At 44.2% G+C, this 23,146-nt stretch overlaps 2 protein-coding genes across 2 annotated transcripts in view; both read right to left on the minus strand.

Annotated features, from left to right (window-relative positions):
* LOC310776484 (uncharacterized protein) overlaps positions 1–1,248 on the minus strand; it is a 106,374-nt gene extending 105,126 nt beyond the window's left edge. The window contains exon 1 of the mRNA XM_083636671.1: positions 1,100–1,248. Coding sequence (XP_083492797.1) covers positions 1,100–1,180 — 81 coding nt within the window. The 5' untranslated portion in view covers positions 1,181–1,248. The remainder of the gene's footprint in view (positions 1–1,099) is intronic.
* uimc1 (ubiquitin interaction motif containing 1) overlaps positions 1,191–23,146 on the minus strand; it is a gene marked incomplete at its 3' end in the record, with an annotated part of 28,745 nt that continues 6,789 nt past the window's right edge. Inside the window, exons 3-8 of the mRNA XM_083647262.1 lie at positions 13,364–13,445; positions 12,188–12,306; positions 3,586–3,763; positions 2,975–3,135; positions 1,342–1,789; positions 1,191–1,300 (exon numbers count right to left, since the gene is read on the minus strand). Coding sequence (XP_083503388.1) covers positions 1,191–1,300; positions 1,342–1,789; positions 2,975–3,135; positions 3,586–3,763; positions 12,188–12,306; positions 13,364–13,445 — 1,098 coding nt within the window. The remainder of the gene's footprint in view (positions 1,301–1,341; positions 1,790–2,974; positions 3,136–3,585; positions 3,764–12,187; positions 12,307–13,363; positions 13,446–23,146) is intronic.

The raw sequence follows: 23,146 nt of genomic DNA on the forward strand, positions 1-23,146 counted from the left end.
AAAACGAGATAGGTGTGAATACACCCTCAGAATCCTTATTTAATTTATAACCGAAAAGATTTTGATCTAAAAAAAAGTCACTCACAATGTTGATTGAGGCTATGTCCATTTGGATGAAGCCTTTGCAGTATAATATAGTGACATTATGTGACATTACACTGTTTGGATCTCACCTGCAATTACCACCCACCACCATAGGTGTCACCCAAGAGAACAAAACTGAAATCTTAGAGATTATCACTTTGAACTCAAAACTCGAAACAAAAACAAAAATCGCAAGTGACCCTAATCATCTTCTGTAATATTAAATTGTGTGTGGTGTAAAAAATAATAATAAAAAAATCAGGCGAGCCTATTTGAATTCCAGGCAATCCCACTTAGGGTAACGACCCTGCTCTAATACGTACAAAGATACTGAACCTCTGGCTGACACTGTGCCCCACCCAATCACAAAGGACTATATGAAAATATGGACGTAGCCATCGTGACATCACCCATGGTTTGTGGACTCCTGTTTTAAAGACTCGAGTTTGGCATTTTGACCGCCATCAAGCATTGTTTGGCTGACCGTGGCTCGTAAAACTCGCATTCCAGGAATATATCGTTATTTACCGCGGCTCGTCGGGCAGCCAGCACTCTGCTTCGGCTTGGAAATGGGCCGCTTGCAGCCAGCTGCCCGGTCCTCCGCTCTGAGGCTTGCACAGTGAGCCAGCCAGCGAGCACAGGGCTGTATTGACATTATAATGTGTTTTTACATAGACTGTTACTGAAACATAATCGGTAGGTTTCAGATTAGTGCGGTAAAATACATTATTTTGCGGTGCGGAGTGCTGACTGCTCTTTCGTGTTGCTCCCGAGGCACAGATCACCGCGCTTTTATGGATCCCACTCGATTTGGGGGCAGAACACGCCCTCCGCAGCATTCAAGCGCCAGGACTGACCAACGTCAACTCCAGTCCCTAATCCCCTATGGCCACTTTCCAACGGTCAAATCAAACTCTTACGCACGCTATGTCCCGCCTCTCTACCCTGTTTCAGTCGGAATACATCACCATATCATATACCATGGGAAACCAATTTCAGCTCCACTTCAACTTACCTTTCTGAGGCACTGAGGGTGATTCTTGCCACAGCGATTAGACTGCCTGTCCTCAGTGTTCCGCGGTCTAAGACCAATCATTTGTGACTGGCTAGTCCTGCCAAATACTGGGCTTGTAGACGAGCCATGACTCTGCTCTGTCTCTCCATCTTCGAATGTTGGGCTTTTGGAAACGCCGGGGCTTCCGGGGATTGCTGGGCTCTTGGGCCGACAAGACGGCGACTCCTCAGAAGAGATGGAACTCTCCGGAGAGCGGAAGGCGAACCCTGCGTTTTCGCAGGTCGGCAGCACCTCCTGGTCGGGTTTGGGTTTGCAGGCTAACGGAGGCCTCTGATTCTGGCTCGTCCTGCCAAATACTGGGCTTTTGGAAGCTTCTGGACTCTGTCGCTCTGTCTCTTCATCTTCTCCTTGGTCAGTCTCAGAGAATAACACGGGACTTTTAAGGAATGTCATGCTCTTGGACAAAGCGAGGTCCTTGGAGCAGGCGGGGATTTTAGGAAACGTGGGGCTCTTAGGTTGCCTACGCAGGGACTTCTGAGTGGAGGTCAAGCTCTCCTGAGAGCACAAGATGAATCCTGAGGTTCGGCAGGTGGCCAGCAGGTCCTGGCTCAGTTTGGAGATGTGGACCTTGGGCTTGCAGGCCAATGGGGGAGACAGCTGGCTATCTTCGATCTGGGTGCAGTCAGAGTCCTGCCATTCATTGTCGGGAGTGAATACATACATACTGTACAAACATACATCAACATGTCTGTCTTTGCTTATATCTGTAGTGCTTATGTGGTGCTGCTGCTGTCCTGCCACTTGTCTTTGCCTATATGTCTGTAGTGCTGCTGTAACTGTTGTCCTGTTGCTTACTGTATGTCTGTCTTCGCCTATGTCAATAGTGCTCCTGTTGCTGAACTGTAATTTACTGATTTATTACTGCCGATGTCTGTGTCCAGCTTATGTCAGTATGTGTTTTATCTTTACTATGATTGATATGCCTTACTGCCTTAGTGCATATCTATTGTTTTTAAACTGGTTTCTTGATTTTAGGGTGCAAACTTCACACCTGGCCAGGGACTGCAGATGGAAACTAACTAGCCTCCTGGCTAATTCTGGAACACTTATGGTGTTTTTAACATGCAATGGAGGTGTGTGCATGCGCACACATGCGCCTCAGACAAATGAGGAAGTAACTTTGGTTTCAGAGGCGCTCTCATTGTCTAGTCTTTGTTAGTTCTCGCTATGGACTTACTTTGAAAATGACCTTTCCCCCTAACTTTGGATTATTATTTCATCACGTGGTGCATACACAAGTCACAACATGTACATGAGTGTTTCTGGAGATGTGTATTTTGGGCTGTCCCATAGACTGCTATTGTAATGCTAAGTGGAATAGCAGTCTGTGAGGGGTGAAACGGACTTTCTAATGCACGCACAGAGGAGAGAAAGACATCTAAATGCTAGTTATACTATCGGGAATATGGCAAATAGGCGAATCTCCCAAAATGTTGGCGTATCCCTTTAAGTCTTTCTTATTACACTGATGATAAGGAAACTGAATAGCAGTTTTTTGATGATGGGATCATTGTAATTTTTTTAATTCATGAAAAAGGAAAAGGAAAAATACATTTACAACACAGGACAACTGATAAGACTAAAAATTTGAAATGGCACTTCAGCTAAGTTGCAATGGATTTTGCATCAGTTATTAACTCGCGTTTTGTTATGACACATACTGTAGCCTACCTGTCAATCTTAAACTGTCTGATGAATAATATGATTCTCAACTTTTTTTTTTACTTTGTAGACTTTAAGACTTTGTGAATTATGTGTTTTTAGGTTATTATCCAGTAAAATGTCAATTAAAAGAAAAAGATATCTTGAACTGACCTGCTGGGAGTCCAAAGGCACTGACGGTGAGCTGGCGGGTGAAGCCTGAGTGTAGATTTCCTGGGTCTGGGACAAGTCCGGCATCTCCGGCAGAGGACTTCCTTCTTTCCTTTTCCGCTTTTTTCTCTTGTCATTATTTTCATTATCGTCTCCCTTCGGGTCTAGGAGCATCGTAACAGAGCGAGCTTACAGACAGATGCATGGGGTCTAGGAGCATCGTAACAGAGCGAGCTTACAGACAGATGCATGGGGTCTAGGAGCATCGTAACAGAGCGAGCTTACAGACAGATTCATGGGGTCTAGGAGCATCGTAACAGAGCGAGCTTACAGACAGATTCACTGGACGTCAGCTTGGCATATCTAGTCTTCTAGTTTCATATGACACCAGAAACTTCACTCTCGCTTTAAAACTAAGCCTGCTAGAGCCATTTGATTTGTATCACTATGAAATCAGGAGATCAATGGGAGAAATGAGCAAGCTAGAGCACAGTGGGAGAAAAAGTTAAAAATAGGAAGACTCTAGCGAAAATCAGGAGTGTTGGCAGGTAACTACCCCCCTCCCCTCCTATCTGGATACATGGCCATTGACACTCCTCTCTACATTTACTGACCTTGGCTCAGTGTCGCCTCCTGGGTGCAGCTGGCCATCGTGGTGCCTTGCTCCCGGGCAGGCGGCCCCTTTCCGTTGGGGTAGAGGAGTTTCCGTCGGGAGAGGAGTGAGCAGGAGGGCTCAGCGTCAGGGAGCAGGCTTTGACTCTGCGAGGACGGGCAAGGCTGCGTCTGGCTCATCTACACAGAGAGGAAATAAGGGACTACTGGACCGACGTGTCAACTGGTCCACTAGTTAATCATCTACACACAGAGAGGAAATAAGGGGCTACTGGACCGACATGTCAACTGGTCCACCACGAGCCAAGAAACTGCCATAAAAAAGATGGTACTCGGAAACGGATGGAAATCTGACAGGCGGATGTGTTATCAGTCAAGACAACAAACCACTGATGGTGGCCACTAGGGGCGCAGAGGAAGATGGCTGCTTAGTTAGCGAGCTCCGGCACCGTCATCACCTTTTTCGTTTGTAACCTCATTACTGGTGATAATTGCGGCATAGTTTTTGACCCACTAACTTGTTAACTTGCTTGTGCTACGCCTGATCAGTCAAAACTCATGGACAGTAAGGCTTCTTCGACACAGCAGCCGCCAAAGACCAGAGTCATGTCTAGCCGGACCACTCAAAATGGCGACGCGGCTAGCAGTGCTAGCAACACAGCTTCTGAGGGAGAACCACCATCAGCTGACACAATCCTTGTGCTCCTTCGACAACTGTCTGAGAACCAAGAGACACATTTCTCTGAGTTGCGGCGGGACCTAGCGGATACACGGAGGGGTATTTCGGCTGTTGAAGAGAAGTTAGCGGACGTCCTGACCAGAGTATCCAGTATCCAGCCCGTCTGGACATGCTGGAAGAGGCTGGCAGGCAACACCGAGAGCAGCCCCCGGCGTCTGCCTCAGAGGTGGAGAAGTTAACTTCCAAACTGACTGAATACGAGGATAGAGACAGACGAGTTAATCTGCATATCTACGGCTTTCCAGAACACTGTGAGAATAAAGACGCCCTCGCTTTCCTGAAAGAAGAGCTCCCCGAGATCCTCCACATTGATTTCCCCGAGGGCCTGGACTTGGAGTGAGCACACCGGTCTCTTGCGCCAATCAAGCAAGGAGCTCCGCCAAGACCATTTGTTGTGCAGTTTCTACGTTTCCAGCAGAAAGAGCGCATGAGGAGTAGGGCTGGGTATTGGTTCAAATTTTAAGAATGGATTCGATTCCGATTCACAAGGTTCCGAATCGATTAATCCCGAATCGATTCGATCCGATTCCGATTCGATTAATTTCAATATCGATTTGGTTAGCGATACTAAAATATGTTTTTTGAGCTGTAACCTGAATTACATGATTGTCCAGTTATGTAACACAGGGGTTCCCAACCTTTTTTGCGCGACCGGTTGTCAATTTTAATGGTTTTAGTTACACATATATTTACTCACCAGGTGGTGACAAAGGGTAAATAACAGCCTTTTCATCTGTCAATAAAGACACTTTCACAATTATGCACAGTGATTTGATTTCAGCCTATATAATTTCTAAAAGTAGCTATTAACACATTGAGTGCCAGCGACGCCATATGGCGTCATTAGAAATTTACCGTAGGCTGCCAGCGACGCCAAATGGCGTCAGTAACTCCAAATTGTTTTTTTGACGGGGGGGGGGTGTCGATCTAAGCTTCTTACATCGCCTCTTACAATATTGTAGCTATTGGAGGTCTATAACCTATTTTACAAACCCATTAGGTGGCGACAGCACTCTCCTGATAAGAGAAAGTGGAGCCAAACACACAGAAGAAGTCGCTGGGGAAAAAGGAAATCGCATCGCATCCGTCCGTATGCATCGACATGCATGAAGCCAAACGCCAGCTGTGCCCGCAGCAGCTGCATCCGCTGTCACAACTGAGCACCTCCGTGTCCGCTGCGACAGCACATTCGCATAATCAGCCTTATTATTCTCAACTCGAAGCATGGGAGCCCGTGACAAACACACGCGGAACCAAAAAGCTGGATGTCGCACAGCAAACTCAGCAGAGAGCCAACAGACACACCCAGGAGGAGGCGTGTGCAGTTGAGGGGGGGGGGGGGGGGGCACGCAGAGCACGCAGAGCAGCATACACTTCACCCAGACAGACCCAGACATCAGAAAATTAGCTTCAGAGTCAGTGATGTGCTTGAAATGTTTAATTTCACAAAAGGCTCATTATCTCAGCTCGTAGAAAAAAAGGGCTGTTTTTGGTTCAATCAAGCTATCTTCTCCGGCTCATAACTAAAGAACGGAAAATGGGATCAATAAACTTTTTTTTGCAGGTGATAGAAGAGAGTCTCATCGTTATTTGTGCGTGTTCAGTGTTTACATAGTAATTATTAAAGAAATTATATGACTGTTTTAAAATGCATTGCGGCCTATGTGGCACAGCAAGCAACCTTTTGCCCAAGGGCCGTGGCACTCAAAGTGTTAATGATCAAACATTTCCATTTATGTAGCCTACAGTATTTATGTTTTTGTTTCAACTACAGTAGAGAGAAGCGTCTGCACATCCACTATGCAAACCAGGTGCTAGACTAACAAGGCTATACGTTGAAAAGGAAAAAAGTCTGCACTCTGGAGCATACTTAAGACTTAGGAATTTTATTGATAACGTTTCGGTTCAACAACCTTCATCAGAATTTGTTTCAACTACAAACATAAATAAACGTCAACTTGATACTATGTTTCAACTACCACACACAGCCTATAATATTATAGCCTATGTTCATAAAAAAAAAAAAAAAACTATCTCTGGACATATGAATCCATATCAAAGGATTAAAATAAAAATCGATAAAAAATCGGAGAATTAACCCAGCCCTAATGAGGAGTGCAGCCAGGGAGATCGGTGATGTTCGGTAGCAGGGGAACAAGATCAGCCTTTACCTAGATTTCTCAAAGGCTACTCAGGATCGGCATCACGCTTTCCTGGAATGCAAGCGGCTACTCGCTACTGCATGCAGCTAAGATCCAGTTTGGCCTCGGATATCCAGCCGTGCTGTCCTCCAGAACAACAAAACAACAGAAAACAGATTTTCTGAACCAAATTAAGAGCTGGTGTGGGTCTTCTTTCCCAATCAATTGCAACTTTTCATTAAAAGTTAATCTGCAATGAGAAGAGTTTGCCGGTGTAGCAGCCATGATTCCCTGCCTAGTTGCCGTAAAACAACGCAGACTGTCGCGCAGCTAGTTGCTGCTGTGAGTCTTGTCACATGATGGTCTTGCCAACGCAGCAGGAGGAATCTGTCATACAGCCACCAATGAGCCTCCCCATCCATTTAGAGCAGGGGTGCCCAATACGTCGATCGCGATCGACCGGTCGATCGCGAAGGTAGTGTGGTCGATCGCATGGCATTGAGGGGGGATTTTTTTTTTTTTTTTTTTACTGTTTTTCCACTGTTTCCACTGTTTTTCCACTGTTCCACTGTTTTCCACTGTATACTCAGTGTATATATATATAAATAAATATGTTTGGTAGATCACTTTGACTTGGTCATTTTAAAAGTAGCTCCCAAGCTGAAAAAGTGTGGGCACCCCTGATTTAGAGGGATGATCTGATTGGTCAATTTTACTGTTACTCGAAAAATATCCTCGCGGTGAATTCATTACATCAGCCATCTGCGAATTTACAGTGGGCACGCCAAACAGAGAGCTGCACTGAGCTGCTATTCTTCCCAACAACACAGATGTGCAAAATTCTGATAGGGTAACACAAAGGGCTTCATTCAGTTAACCATTCACAGTCCAAAACAAACTGGAAAGGCAGTTTTAAGGGCTTATTTCCAGAGAAACATGTTTGTTTAGATGATGATTGGCAATTTATGAATTAATACAATAAAATTAGAACAGATGACTTTTTAAATTTTATTTTTTAGAATATGTAGAGGGCCCTGACGGTTCCCCACTGAATGAGTATGTTGATAGTGCAGGCAGGGGAAGGCACACTCTGGTTTCAGATGCAAGAAAGTGTAATTTAATGCTATTTCACAACAGTTTCGGCCATAGCCTTTGTCAAGTCTCATACAAACACAGTGCAAGACAGCCATTATAAAGACAGGTGGGCTGATTGAATGAACACCTGTCCTACGAAAGCACGCCTGAGTGTGATTACAATGACATCATAGGATCAGTCATGCAGTAATAGGCTACATTTAGACAGATTAATCAAAACATTGATGTCACAGGTAGGCTGTATACCATAATATATCATGAATCTATGTGAATAAATAGATTTATATAAATAGTAATCACAGCCTAATGCGTTTCAAAGTGGGGTCCCCAGCAAAAAGGGGGGATAATCTATTTTCACTATAATTCCATGCCATCCATAAGTAACACAATCTAAGCTAGTGTAGAAGTGAGTAACTAGGCTAATAATAACCATAACAGCACAAATTATTGACAAAAATCTCGAAATAAATATACAGTATTTACTGAGAAATGAAATAATGAGAAACGGAACATTTATTGATGGTTAAAACTGAATAATGACATCACAACAGTCTAATCTGTTGTGACTGGTTAACTGAGTCATGTCTACACCTCAATGTAAGCAAAACTGTATGTATGTTTTTTTCCAAGTCTGCAAACAGAGATCCAGACCCAGATGTCTTGGTAGCAGGGAGCAGTCTTGCAGTCGTGCAAGAATTTAAATACCTAGGCATAATAATAGACTCCCAACTAACATTTAAAAAACAAGTTAAAAAAGTTGCCAACCGAATCAAATTCCAAATATATCAGGAACAATCTGACTACTGAGGCCTCAAAATTGTATGCCAATGCTATGATTTTTTCACATATTAATTACTGTCTCACTAGTTGGACACAGACAGGTAAAACTACCGTAAATTTCGGACTATAAGCCGCGGCTTTTTCCCCGTTTTTTGGCCCTGCGGCTTATATAACGATGCGGCTTATCTATGGATTTTATCAGCTAACGGCCGCTCGGGGACCTCCAAAATCTATGGATGTTGGTATGAGGCAGAACGAGAGCAAGACAGACATTACGAGAGCGAGACCCTGATTGGATGATCTTGCAAAAAATGTGCCTCGCGACCTGATTGGAGCACTGTGCCACTACGCTCTCTCAGCCACTACGGTAAAACACCCTCCCTCCTCCCTCGCTCCAGGGGGAAAATGGCAGCGATTGAGCCTGAAAGACAGTCTGAATGAAATTGAATGTAACATTCCCAATTCTATGTATTACATTCTAAAAAACTAACGGCAACATTTTGGAAGGCTAAGCCACACAACTAGCTCGTTGTAATCTAACATCATGCTTCAAAAGATGGAGAACTGGCTGTGTTACGACGATGGCGGCGATTGAGCCTGAAAGCCATGTCTGAGACAGTAGCGAGACAGGAACAACAACAACAGCAGCAGCAGCAAAGGATCATGCACAAACCCGAGACGAAAGGGACTGTCCGTCAGGGCGCGGACGACTGTGTCAGCAACTCCCTCCCGACTACCAGGAGAAAATTACAAACTTCGGCGAATTCACACAAAGAAAGATCAAGGAATATTCCATCGGACCGGAGCAGATCATAAATATGGATGAAGTGCCTTTGACGTTCGACCTGCCTCTCACTAGGACTGTTAACAAGAAAGGTGAATCGTCCATCACGTTGAGAACCACAGGTCACGAGAGAACGAATTTCACTTGTGTTCTTGGCTGCACAGCATCTGGAGTAAAGCTCCCGCCGATGGTGATTTTTAAGCATCTCACAATGTGTGATTTTGTCTGGGGATTAGTGACCTGACTTTTGTTTTGTTTTGTTGAAATGTTAATAAATGGGAGCTTCCCCAAACAGCCATCTCTTTCCCGACAATCCCCTCTGTGCACGAACCCTTACATATGGTAATTAAACATCAAAACACCCGCGGCTTATAGTCCGGTGCGGCTTATATATGTAACAAACAGGCAATTTTGCTGCTGCGGCTTATACTCAGGTGCGCCTTATAGTGCAGAAATTACGGTACTTTAAAATCAGTAGAAACACTCTATAAGTGAGCCCTGAAAACACTGGACAAAACATCTAACTCATATCACCACTGTAAAATCTTAACTAAATATGACTTTTTAAATTGGGAAAACATGATCAAATTTGCAGATATTTTACTTGTGTATAAAAAAATTCATGGTCTGGCCCCCCCTCCGCTCAAGGAATTCATTTCACAAATCCAAAATTCATCTACCAGAGCCTCTACCAGAGGAGACTGTAAAATTCCACATAGGAGAAGTAGCTTTGGGCAGTCAGCCTTCTCCTACAGAGCAGCACATACCTGGAACACTATACCCGTAGAACTGAGAAACATCACATCTCTCCAACCCAATCCATCCTTCTCCAACTCCATAAAACATTGGCTATTGAACAATCAAACATGCATCCATACTCCAGGATAGTATTTTTCGTTGTTTGTCATTGTTTGTCTGCTTTGTACGGCATGTGCTTTTGTCTGTGCTTTTGTCCGTGCTTTACAGTAAACCAGGGGCTGCATAATTGTGCTTATATGCTTTTGTCTGTTTTTATGTGCTTATGTGCTGTTGCTCTGGCATGTATTGTATAGAATATGCTAATGTCATCTTGCATCTTCTTTTTATATGTGCTCATGCATGTTCTTTTTATATGCTATTAATCTGCTTGTGCTTTTATATGCTTTTGTCTACTTATGTCTTCTGTACTATTGCATGTGTTTGTTAATGTTTCACATATAACATCAACCTGCCAGGGACTGCAGATGAAAATTACCCTGTATGGCTAAATCTGGCACATTTACATGATGGACTCACGTGCTCATGTTAATTAATGTGCATTGTCCCTTTTCTTAAATAAATAAACAAACAAACAAACAAATAATCCTAATGCTAAATAAAAATGAGATATTCCTCTAAATCTGTCTTCAAACTGCAAAAGGAAAAAAGAAAACACAAAATTATTTTTCCTCCCTTGCTTTCTAGCTCACCAGCCGCCACTGAGATATTTAAGCAATATAGCATGAGAGCCAGTGTGTTGTGGCAAATATATCCCGCTGATCAGCTGTTATCCCACGAGGCCGCAGGCCGAGTGGGATAACTGCTGAGCAGCGGGATATACTGTATGCCACAACACACGCTGCTCGAGTGCTATATTGCTTTTATAAAACGGTTTCCAAGTATGATAATATAATAATAATAGTAATACTATAAGTCCGACTGCCATGGCATTCTGGTAGAGTCAGTTGAAACACTACTGTAAGGCGGGACCGCAAGAACGTGCGGGTGATTTGATTGGATCGTTCTGGAGACTGAAGTTGACATTGGCCAATCCTGGCGCTTGCTGAGAAGCTGAGAGCTTTCTGGAAAGCCTGACACGCAGCTCGAGCGCAGCGCTGCATCCTCAGCGCTTGCTGAGAAGCTGAGAGCTTTCTGGAAAGCCCGACACCAACTAACGTTACGGGGTTAAATGCGGGGTTAACAGCCTTTTTTTGCAAAGAAGACATTAGCCCGCGTCTATTCTTGTACAAAACATAATTTTCTGGGAAGTATTAGTAAAGCTATAAGCGAAGATCGATTCACAAGGATCTGACAGCTGTCTCCACCATTTGTTTTTTCAGTTTGTTTGTTTTTCTGTGTTCTGAAAAATGTAAATAGCAAAATAAAAAATAAAAATGAACCCCTGGGGGTCACGGATCCCAGAACAACTGCACTAGGCTATGTACGTAAGCAATTACTGTATGGGCTCAATAAGAGCACAAAGTCACGCTGATTCCAATGGTGCAAACTGTGCTGAAATCTGCTGCTCGGTTGCAGAGGTAGATGTGTTTGAACGCATTAGCAAGTTTAACAAGCTAATCGGCTAATCCAATCTGTTGCGTGTCGCTTTGACGATGACGCTGCGGCAGCTTTAGGTCGCCGCTTTCTCTTTCCATTCACTCTCGACCTCCGAAAAGCGCTCTCTCTCTTTCTCTTGCTCGCTTGTAGATCCACACATGTCACTGATAGGGCTTTCACACCAGCAGGGCTCCGTGCCGGTTCCGGTTCCCGAACCCAAATTTGAACCGGCCGGCGCGTTCAGACCGAAAAAATTATTGGTTCGGAACCTGAAAAGTTGGTTCTCAGCGGAACCAAAAAAAAAAAGTGTTTTCCTTGCATCGTCAGTGGGCGTGTCTTATTCTAGGCTGTGAAGACGAACAGGAAGGAGAAGAAGGCAGCGACAACATGGAGAAAAATAATTTGCAGTGGTCTGCTGAGGAAACCAAATGTTTAGTGGCGATTTGGGCATCTACCGAATTTCAAGAAAAGCTAGAAAACAGTACAAGAAAGTTGTATGCCGAACTTGCGGAAGAGATGGCCAAGGCTGGCTTCACCCAAACGCCAGACAAAATAATGAATCAACTAAAAAAACTGAAGAATGACTACCGAATAACTTCCCACATTGGTTCCACTTAAACTGGTGTGAACGCGTGCTGGTTCGCCAGAAAGTACCAAGGTTCTGAGACTCCAGATCGGAGCCAGAGCCAGAACCAGAACCGTGTCTGTCTGAAAGCGGTATTATAGAAGCACCGCTTAAAATAATCTAACCAAATGTTCTCCCTACTCACACTTTCCTCTATGGCTTTCATCATGGCCGCCTCCTCCTTCTGCCGTATGTCTGCATCGTTGCTGGCTTCCTGTTCGCTCAGATGCAGAGCCAAGGCCATCATCTCCTCCTCTGTCATCTCTGAAAACAACAGAGGGTCACCACTGGACACAACTAGGGATGGGCATCGAATTTCGAATTTTCGAATAATCGTTGTTATTATCAAGGTCGACTTTTATTATTGAAATTCGAAATTCGTTTTTTGAAAAAAAAAAAAAAAAAAAAAAAAAAAAAAATTGTGAGTGAAATGTTGCATTGTCTCCCCTGATTCTAAGAATAGTCGAATCGCTTGGTTTGAGCAAGTAAAACAATTTTTATAAGCAACCTCTCCCTCTTCATGGGATTTCATCCGCCATACATTTTTCCATAAACCTTGCTTAAAATGCTTATAAAAATTGTTTTACTTGCTCAAACCAAGCGATTCGACTATACTTAGAATCAGGGGAGACAATGCAACATTTCACTCACATTAAAAAAAAAAAAAAAAAAAAAAAATTACATTTTATTTTTATTTTCGAATTTCGATTAAAAGTCGACTTTGGCCAGCGAATTTCGAATAGTGTTTTTGCTAGAAATGCCCATCCCTAGACACAACATATTTAAATTTAAGTCTCAGTGGCTGACACACATGCTGCAATTTCATCTGTAGCTGCCTAATGTCCTTCATAATCATCAATTCACGTATTAATTAGCAAATCTTTTTATGTTAACTTATATAGGTGGGATTAATAAAAACACTATCTTGAGGAATTTCACTGGCAGGACGTAGCACGTGGGAGGATCACACTATTCCCCCAGTTCCCCTCCCCTCGAACAGGCTCCCTGACCGCCCAGAGGCACAGTGCAGCGACCAGGACGCATACCCTTAATCCGTCTTCCTACCTGCAGACATGGACAATTATGGATGCCCAACCAAGCCAGGTAACACGGAGGCTCGAACCTGCAACCCTCTTTGTTGGTAAGCAGGGAATCTACCACTGCACTGCCCGGACGTGAGGTGAAAAGGCACAATTTCCTTCTACTTATTCCCTAGTTTAAACACTGGCCTAACAGATATGTTCAATCTACAGTTGAAGAGATGAAATGCCAATATTTCTTAATTTTATTTTGATGACATTCAGGCTGAGGGGCTGTGTACCTTTTGGTGGTGGCTTCCTGGCCCTCACTGTCCTGCGTGTGTCTCTGGATGATTGAGATGGCTGTGAGCAGACCACTTCTTCCTGAAACAACAGAGGACAGTGTGAGTGTTGACGCCGGCCAGTTTGTCCCCTCACCTGGGATTATAGTGGGGCAGATTAAATGCACTTTTTTTTTTAAACTCTTTATTTTATCAATTTTCAAAAAAGACAAAAACAGACAGGTATACACAAATATAAACAAAAACAATAATACAAATACAAATACAAAAGGAGGCAGCGAACAGGAGGTCTTTTTTGAGAGAGGTATTCCAGGTGCAGATCTTCATACGTTAGTAACTTTGTTATTTCAAGAATGGCAGAGAGAGAGGAGAGAATGCTGGATGGAAGCGAGGTGACACAGAGAGAGATACAATTAAATAATAAAAAAATAAAATAAAGAACCCTAGCCAATCTCAGATTCCTGCAGGTAGCAGTCCCACTTTATCCAGAGGTTTTCACCCTTGTCTTTCTGGAGGCGGAGAGTGAATGTCATCTTTTCCATAAGATGTATATGGTTGACGATTCCTATGAAGAGTCCAGCAGTAGGAGGGCTTCTCTGGAGCCAACACCTGGTGATAGCTTTTTTACATGCAACCAATAATATTTTCAGGAGATAGGTGTCACTTTTACATAAACCATCAGGCATGATTCCAAAGTACAGTGTGAAAAAGGACATCTCAAAAACAAAACCCATTATTTTTGAAATCAGAACTCTCATGTCTTCCCAAAAGGGTTGGATATTTGGGCAGAGCCAAAATATATGAGCATGGCCCGCCTGAGTTGACCCACACTCCCGCCAGCAATGAAGCTGAGATCCAGTGAATTTAGATTTTTGTTTTGGTGTTATAAAAAAACGAATCAGGCTCTTCCAGCCAAAGTCTCTCCAGGTCAGTGAGTTAGTGACAGAGCAATGAGCCTCCCAAGCCTGAAGCCACACCTCCTCTGATACTTCCACACCCAAATCCTTTTCCCAGCGCTGTCTTACATAATCTGTTGAGTTTTTATTCATTGATGTAATGGCGCTATACAGTTTTCCAACAATTCTTCTTGTGTCATCCCCATTATAAGCTTCTATAAAAGTGTGGATCAATCTTGAGAGAATTACAGGTTCGGGCCCTCTAACCTCCTTCAGAAAATAATGACGAATCTGTAAGTATCTATAAAAGTCCTGTTTGTTAAGTTCGAAAGATCGGCTTAGGTTCTCAAAGCTATCCATTTCCCCATTTGACATAATTCTACAAAGGGCTGTAATGCCACATTTAGACCACTGTCTGTATCCATGATCGTTTACCGCCGGTAGGAAGTGTGGGTTGTAAGCTGGCCAGGCCAGCACTCTTATCTCTCTCTGGAGCTGGAATCGCCTGACCACCTCCATCCATATCTTAATGGAAAAATCAACACATTGGTTATTTAATCCAGATGTTTCCTTCATCCTGTCAGGACAACCCAGGATTGATTGAATTGGTATCTCTGATAGGGAGAATTCAAGGCTTTTCCACTTTGCTTCATATTTTTGGTTGCACCATAATACTAGTGGTCTGACCTGAGCAGACAGGTAATAATCTCTTAAGCACGGTAGGGCCATGCCCCCCCCCTCTTTCGGCAACTGTAATGTTGAATATTTTATTCTGGGTCTCTTTTTGTCCCATATAAATCTGGAAATATGTTTATCCCATTCCCTGAATTGACAGAGGGGGACCTCAACTGGCAGGGCTGTAAATAAATATAATAGTTTGGGGAGAATAGTCATCTTGACTGATCGTATTCTGCTGCCTATATCGAGGGGAAGCACGGCCCACCTGTTCATATCATCAAATATTTTTTTGTTGATCCGATCATAATTTATAGCATACAGGGAAGACATATCTTTTGGTAAATAGACACCCAGGTATTGGACATGTGGTAGATGCCAGCTAAAATTATACCTATTCACCAGTTCCTGATCAGGGGTATAGTTAAATATCAAGGCTTGTGTCTTATTAACGTTAAGTGTGTAACCAGAGTAGCTCCCGTATCTTTTTAAAATCTCCATCAACAACGGCACTCCTGAACTTGGATTTTTTATCGTCACCAATACGTCGTCCGCATATAGACAGATCTTGTGTTCCACCCCCTTTATTATTATACCCTCCAAACCCTCCTCCTGTCTGATGGTTTGAGCCAACGCTTCAATAAAGAAATTGAAGAGGGCGGGGCTAGCGGGGCAGCCCTGCCGACAAGATCTCTGCAGGACTATACGATTTGACAAGCTGCCATTAATTTTTATCCTAGCCGTGGGGGCCGAATACAAAGTCCTTATACTTTTAATGAAACCCTCGCAGAACCCAAATCTGGCCAAAACTTGATATAAGAATTCCCAGCCTACGGAATCAAAGGCCTTCTCAGCATCTAAGCTGAGAAGGATTGCACTACTTTTCTCTCTGTTGATATGGTCAATAATATGAATGGCTCTTCGGATGTTGTCATGGGTTTGTCTATGTCTTATAAACCCGGTTTGATCCTCATCTATCAGGAATGGCATCACCCTTTCTATTCTCCTAGTCAAAATGGAAGCGTACAGTTTATAGTCTGTATTCAGGGCACTGATGGGTCTATATGATTTACAGTCTGATTTGTCTTTGCCCTCCTTCGGTATCACAGAAATAAAGGCCTCATTCCACGAAGGGGGGAGGACCCCTTCCGTCATGACATGATTAAAACAAGACGTGAGCAGCGGAAGCATTGTTTCCCTCATAGATTTGTAAAAATCCGGTGGATATCCATCCAATCCGGGCGATTTGCCCGATTTGAGTGATGAAATTGCTTTATTTATTTCCTCACATGTGATTTCAGAGGTGAGTCTATCATTATCTTCCTTTCCCAATGAGGGAAGGTCTAATGAGTTTAAGAATTCTTCTATTGTATCTTCACTCGCCTTCTCAGGTTGGGTGTATAATGTTTTATAATATATTTCAAATGCTTTTTGGATGCTTTCCAATTTGGTGGTTCATTTTTTTGTGACGGGGTCTCGAATTTTAAAAATTGTGCTTTCAGCTTGTTGTTTACGAAGTCTCCAGGCTAATAATTTTGTCGCTTTTGGGCCGGCCTCATAATATCTCTGTTTCATATATCGCATTTTCTTCTCGACCTCTTCACTGTGTATTTTATCTATTTCTTTTTTAATATTTTTCATTTGTAGAAGGGCAGAGGAATCTCTGGTAGTACTATGAAGCCGTTCCAAATCTTTAAGTTTAGTTTCCAAATCAAGCAGTTTTCCATCTTTTAGCTTTTTTAGATAGGATGAATAAGCTATAATTTTCCCCCTGAGAAAGGCTTTAGCCGTGTCCCACAATATCACAGAGTTGACCTCTCCATTATCGTTGTGTTGAAGGAATTCCTTCATATCATGTGTCATTTTGGCTTTAAATGCCTCACTGTTCAGCATACCCGTGTTCAATCTCCACACAGTTTCCTTTGGGGCACTGTCCAAGTGTAATTCTAGATATAGACCTGAATGGTCGGAGAGGTCCCTCTGGCCTATTCTACAGTCCCTAATTCTATGCAGGTCATTGCTATACATAAGAGCGTAGTCAATTCTTGAGTGAATGTCATGACGGGCAGAGTAGAACGTATAGTCCAATTCAGTTCTGTTCAATTTGCGCCATAAATCAACCAGACCCAAGTTTTGCAGCATTCTGTTCACTTTAGTTTCCAAAGGATTTATTTTCCTTGTTTTACTGGTTGTATCTAGTCTAGGGTTCAATAAAATATTCCAGTCACCTGCACAGACAAGGGTACCATATGTTTCAGATGCCATTAAATCAAATATCTTCTTAAAGAAGGCTATAGTGCTTCCTGGGGGGGCGTATACGTTTAATAGAGTGATTTCTTTATGTTCAAGTTTGCCTTTGATTAAGACAAATCCGCCCTCCTTGTCTTTTATTTCGGTAATTAATTCAAAACTAATTGAATTTGGTATGAGTATTGCGACTCCCCTTTTCTTTCCTGACTTGTGTGAGGAGTAGAAGGTGTTACGAAAACCCATTTTTTTTAGTTTTTCATGCTCGGGATCTGATAGATGAGTTTCTTGCCAGAAAGCTATACTAATCTTTTCTCTTTTCAATTTAGAAACCATTTTACTCCTCTTGATAGGATTATTTAAGCCATTCACATTTAACTCATTGAGTGCCAGCCACTTTTGGAGAACGGACGCTCCCAGTGCCAGAGTTTTCAGAGCGTTTTCAGTGATTTCTCGAGGCCCACAGAATATTGTGTGATATTACTATGTAAACACCGAACACGCAAAAAGAACAAGGAGACTCTATTGTATCATCAGCAAAAAAAAGTTTATTGATACCATTTTCCGTTCTTTAGTTATGAGCCGGAGAAGATAGGTTGTTTTCAGCGTTTTCAGGCATTTCAAATTATAAGCTGAGATATTCAGCCTTTTGTGAAATGCAGCATTTCAAGCACATTCACTGACTCTAGATACGGTAATATTTTCTGATGTAGTGATGTGGTGTAGTTGTGTCCTGCCCTGCGTGCCCCACCCCCCCTCCCCCCCCTCAGCTGAAAACTCCTCCCCACACTAGTAACACACAGCCTCGCACCAAGCGTCTAGGAAGCCTGGGAAGCGCCGCCTCCCAGGCAGCGCAACATGGAGAAGCCACACGCGGACTGCAGTGAAAGGTTTGGCTTTTCAGTGTCGCGCTGCTGCTTTTCTAGCGGCTAATCATGTGGAGAAACTATGCTGACAGACAGACAGAGGCAGAAGGACTCAGTTGTGTGCGCGGATTGACTGTGTTCGCACGCACCGTCAGTTGCAGCCAGAACAATCTACATGGCTCTGGACTGCAGCATGAGCGGGTTCTCTTTCATCAAGGCTATTTCAGGCTGTGTATTCCTGACATTTCTGTAATCTGGAGAGCACTGTCGCCACCTAAGGGTTCTGTAAAATAGGTTATAGACCTCCAATAGCTACTATAGTTGTACAGGAGCTGCGGAAGGCTTTGATCGACGTCCCACCGTCAAAAAACGCATTGGACGTCGAAGGACGTCCGTGGCACTCTACGTCACTATTTAATTGGACGTCGAAGGACGTCCATGGCACTCAATGAGTTAAGGATAGAGTATTATAATACTGGAAATGCATTTCTCTCTTTTTGGTTATCTTTCTGTACCATTAGAAACCGCTGCTCAGACCTCAGAAACAAAAATACATGAACAAACACAAATAAGCCTCCGTAACTGTAGAACAAAACAAACCGGACTTCCAAATGAGAGGAATCAGCTTCTCCTCTCGCAGTGAGGGGGATTAGCCACTGAGTGGGGCCCCTCGTCAGCAGACTGAAAAAGTAAACAGAAAACAGGCGGACCCATGCACGCCTTGTGACAGTGTGGCACATAGCCTAATTTTGCCTCGACCGTATCGGCCATCAGATACAATAATAAAAAAGTCACATGGAGGTCTTTTTTATCGTTACATTGTCTTTTCCCAGTGTTCACTCATTCATCTATCAGGGATATCCTGAGATGACCTCAGTCTTAATGGATCAACTTAAACGAAGCGGAAAAAAATATTAATACCAACGGTATATATTCCCATGGCTCAACTTACAGGCAGGGCTTTCTCTTAGTGCTATAAGGAGTAAATGGTTCACCAGCATCACCCGGTCTTCTCTGTCTCGCTCCCACCGGCTCGTTCACCATCTCTCTGGAATGGGCGAAGCCTCTCTCGTATGGCCTCACGGTAATCAGCTCTATCCCCACTTCGGCGCGGTCTCACATTCTCCCAGGGAAGGAGCCTGGAGAGGGTCTCCTCCGTGATGTCCCCCGTCCTTCTGGTTGTCCGGATTGGTCCCACCGGGAGGCCCCGCCGGGCCAAATCCTCCGCCGCCTCCGAGGCGCTATTGTAGGTAACGATGCCTGAGACCAGGTGTACTCTCATTTTGGCAAGCGGGGTTTGGAAGCGGATCTTCTTCTCTTTGAGGACTTTCTTAATCGGAATATATTCCTTTCTCTTTCGTTGCACCTCCTCCGCGTAGTCATGGTCGAAGTAAACCCTCTTGTTTTGTACGTGGATTTGTTTCTGCCAAGCAGCATGCAGGATTTTCTCTTTGGTCGTGAATTGCAGAAATCGAACCACGATTGAACGCGGGGACACGCCAGCCGGCGGTTTAGAGGCAAGAGCTCTATGAGCCCGTTCAATTCCGAGTTCATTTCCCTGTTGTAAGCCCAGAGATTCCCCTAGTTCTGTTTTAATTAGATCCTCTATGAACCGAGGCACGGAGGTGCCCTCTGCTTCCTCTTGAATCCCGTATATGCGGATATTGTTGCGCCTGGAGCGGCCCTCCAGGTCTGACACTTTATCCCGCAATGCTCGCTGGTTGTCGAGTAACTGGATTAATGTGTCTTTTACGCCGATATCCCACTTCTCTGACCCTGCCATGTTTTTCTCCACGTCTCCCAGGCGCCGGGTAGTTTCCTCAATTTGGCCGGTGGCGACTTGAATCTTCTGATTGATTTCCGCAGTCAGGCCGTCAAGTTGGACTTTCAAGCCCTGTTGAAAGCTGGCTCGAAATTCAGATAGTTCTTTTTTCATCTCCGACTTCAGATCGTCCATCTCTTTAGTCATTACTTCTTTCATCACTTTGCGAATAGAGTCGAGTGTGGTTGTCATGCTTTCTCCGTCCTCGTGAACGCCTTCTTTCCCTGTGTTAGCGGTAACCATGCTGGCGTCCCCGTCCTCGTGAACGCCGTCTTCCCCTGTGCTAGCGGTAGCCATGCTAGCGTCAGTGTCGCTGGCTTCTTTTCCGAGTTGTTTTTTCCCCTTCTTACTTTTTTTTTCTTTATCTTTTCTTGACCTCGTTGTCATATGTTTTCCCCCCTGCATTCTCCCATCGAACTAGGTGTGAATTATTGGGCTAGAGCACTTGAATTCGGGGGATTTTATCAGGCCGATATCAGAGCACTATTTTACGCTGCCATGCTGTAGCGTGTGCCACCGGAAGTCCACGATTAAATGCACTTTTAATGTAAAATCGTTCACTTCCGGAAAGAAGCACCAAAATTGGCTAAGGTAAGTATTTGGTAAGTAATTGGGTAAATATTTGGAAATATTGTTATTATTGCTACTACTTACTGGGAATACACATTCCACTCTCAGGCTGCACTGTGTGCTATCCTCTACATCTCTCAAGCCACAGACAGGAGCAGCTGCGTGCAAGCTCTCTCCCCCTCTCTTTCTCACTTTCTCTCTCGGTCTCTCTCTCTCCCGCTCTCCGTCGGTGTCTCTCTCTGGTCTGATCGCCCTCCCTCTCTTTCTCACTGCCTGTCTGTCTGTCTCGCTCGCTTTCTCTGCCTCTCTCTGTCTGTCCCCCCCCCCCCCCGTTCTCCGTCTGTCTCTCACTCTCTCTGCCACAGTGAGAGACAAGACAGATGGGGAGAGCTGACGCGCTCTCCTCTCTCTCTCACCCAAAATGCAGGACATCTTTCTCAATTTGAAGCTGAACTTGCCATTATACCCATTTTATTTATAAAGTGCATGCGTTAATCGCGCGTTAAAAAATTTGTGGCGTTAAAAGGAATTTGCGTTAACGCGTTATTATCGCGTTAACTTTGACAGCCCTACAAAAAATGTATTCGAAATGACATACAATGCATTGAAGACATCTGTAACCCAATCATCTGACCATTCAAGGATTCACAGTTATGTTATAGAAAATGCACATTTAGAGGTTTTGGGTAACAGAGCATAATCTTCACATCTGCATCTGCAGCTAAACAGTTCTGTTCTAACAAGACCAAAGCTGTAGCATTTGGACCTTCCACGGCATTCAAATCTGCATCCACACTTGGTCAGTTGTTGGCAACTCTCTGCAATAGGGAGATCAGTCGACAAGATCTGCCACATATTACCTTTCCTGATCCACCCCCAGTCAGAAGGACTTTGTGCTTCTAGTTGACAATCAAAGTAATAATTGAGCCCATATGCATCCAGCCTGGTAGGCAGCACGGCACGCTTTACATGCTGGAGTAGAGCAGCTTGAGTAGGAGGGATGCTTCATATGGCCTCTGCTTCTGAGCAAACATGTCCAGCCTTGCATCATCAACAGCATCAGCTGTGCTGGACCTGTCATACATGACCTACATTTTCCAAGATTTTCACGTTGGCATCACTGTTGGTACATACTGACAGAGTTTGTTGAAAACATCGGAAACCTCGTTATAAATGTCCCAGGTTTGCCATAAACTGGCAGTCCTTTAAGTCAGTTTTGGTGGAGCACAAACTAAGTCCTTCGTCACTTGTGTTAGTGGTAGGGAGTGGACTTGGTTCAGGCGATGTGTTCCCAGCGCTTGGCGGGATCCGGATCACGTCGGCCAGACTGCACCTCATGCTGCAGCAGGTGAGAAGCCACGCCACGGGTCAGAACGCCAGCGCCTGGAGCCGCAGGTGGAAGCAGTCCAGGTAGTTGTGGGCGGCGCTGATGTAGAGAGGAGACTCCGTGAGGTGATCCATGTCAACAGAACCTGATGAGTTCCTGCAGTATGTCCAGCCTTCCCATCCTGGCAGCACAGTAGACCAGGGTGTATGAGGCTTGCATGCTTTCGTTGGGGTCGACCGCGGCTTCCGGTGACCAGGGCCCAGTAGAGAGGGAGGCATGCGGACTGACCAATCAGCTAGGTCAGGGATACTCAACTTGCTTTGGCCGGGGGCCACTTTTGTAAAATGATAGGAGGCCCGGGGCCAGTTAATAAACAAACATTAATATTATTTGTTTCTGTAGCAGATTGTAGTAGATTGTGTTTGGGGTGTCAGCTGGAGTTTAGTCTGATAATTTTGTGCACACGGGATAGTTTGTTAGGTTGTTAGTTAAAGGATGGCTTTACCAGTAATCAACCCACTTTGTATCATTAATAATATCTGTAATATAAGCACATGCGCAGTGTTTACCTTCTCTCTGTGTTTTCCTCATGGAGATCCGTTCAGACTCGTTACGCGTCACAACTCGTTACGCGTCACAATGGCGCTACGGAAGTTGTGCTGGAGAGGCAGAATCTGCTCCGAGGGCGGCTGTTATCGTTTATTTTCATTTTAAAAATAAACTATGCCTATGACAACCCTTAGGTGTGGTATAATCAGCATATACCACGGCCTGTCGTGATCTGTTGCAGCAGCCCTAGCGTCAGCCTCCACTTGGAGCCTTGGCGGCAGCAGCTAGAGGTCTATACTCCCCTCCAGGGCTGTGTTCTCTCTGCTTTCCTCTATCTTGTTTACACAAATGACTGTGTCTCCCACTCCGACTCTGTCCATTTCTTTAAATACGCTGACGACACAACAGTAGTGGGTCTAATCAAGAACGACGATGAATCAGCCTACAGAGCTGAAGTACACAGGCTTGTCGACTGGTGTAAAGAAAACGACCTGCTCCTAAGAAGTGATTGTAGATTTCCGGCACGGTGAAGCAGTTCACCCTCCTCTGCTCATCAATGGCCAGCAGGTGGAGCGAGTGAACAGTTTTAAATTCCTTGGTACAACCATTTGTGAAAACTTAAAATGGGAGGCCAACACCGACCACATTATTAGCAAGGCCCACCAGAGGCTCCACTCACTGTGACAGCTCAGGAAGTTTGGAGTGTCCAAGGAGGGGAAGCTCAGCTTTTATAGAGCCACTGTTGAGAGTGTCCTCACTTTCTCAGTGTCTGTGTGGCACGGCAACACAAGCGAACACGACAAGGCTCGGCTAGAGAGAATAGTACTGTAC

The sequence above is a fragment of the Poromitra crassiceps genome (genome assembly GCF_964638095.1).
Source record: "Poromitra crassiceps genome assembly, chromosome: 1".
Taxonomy (NCBI): Eukaryota; Metazoa; Chordata; class Actinopteri; order Beryciformes; family Melamphaidae; genus Poromitra; species Poromitra crassiceps.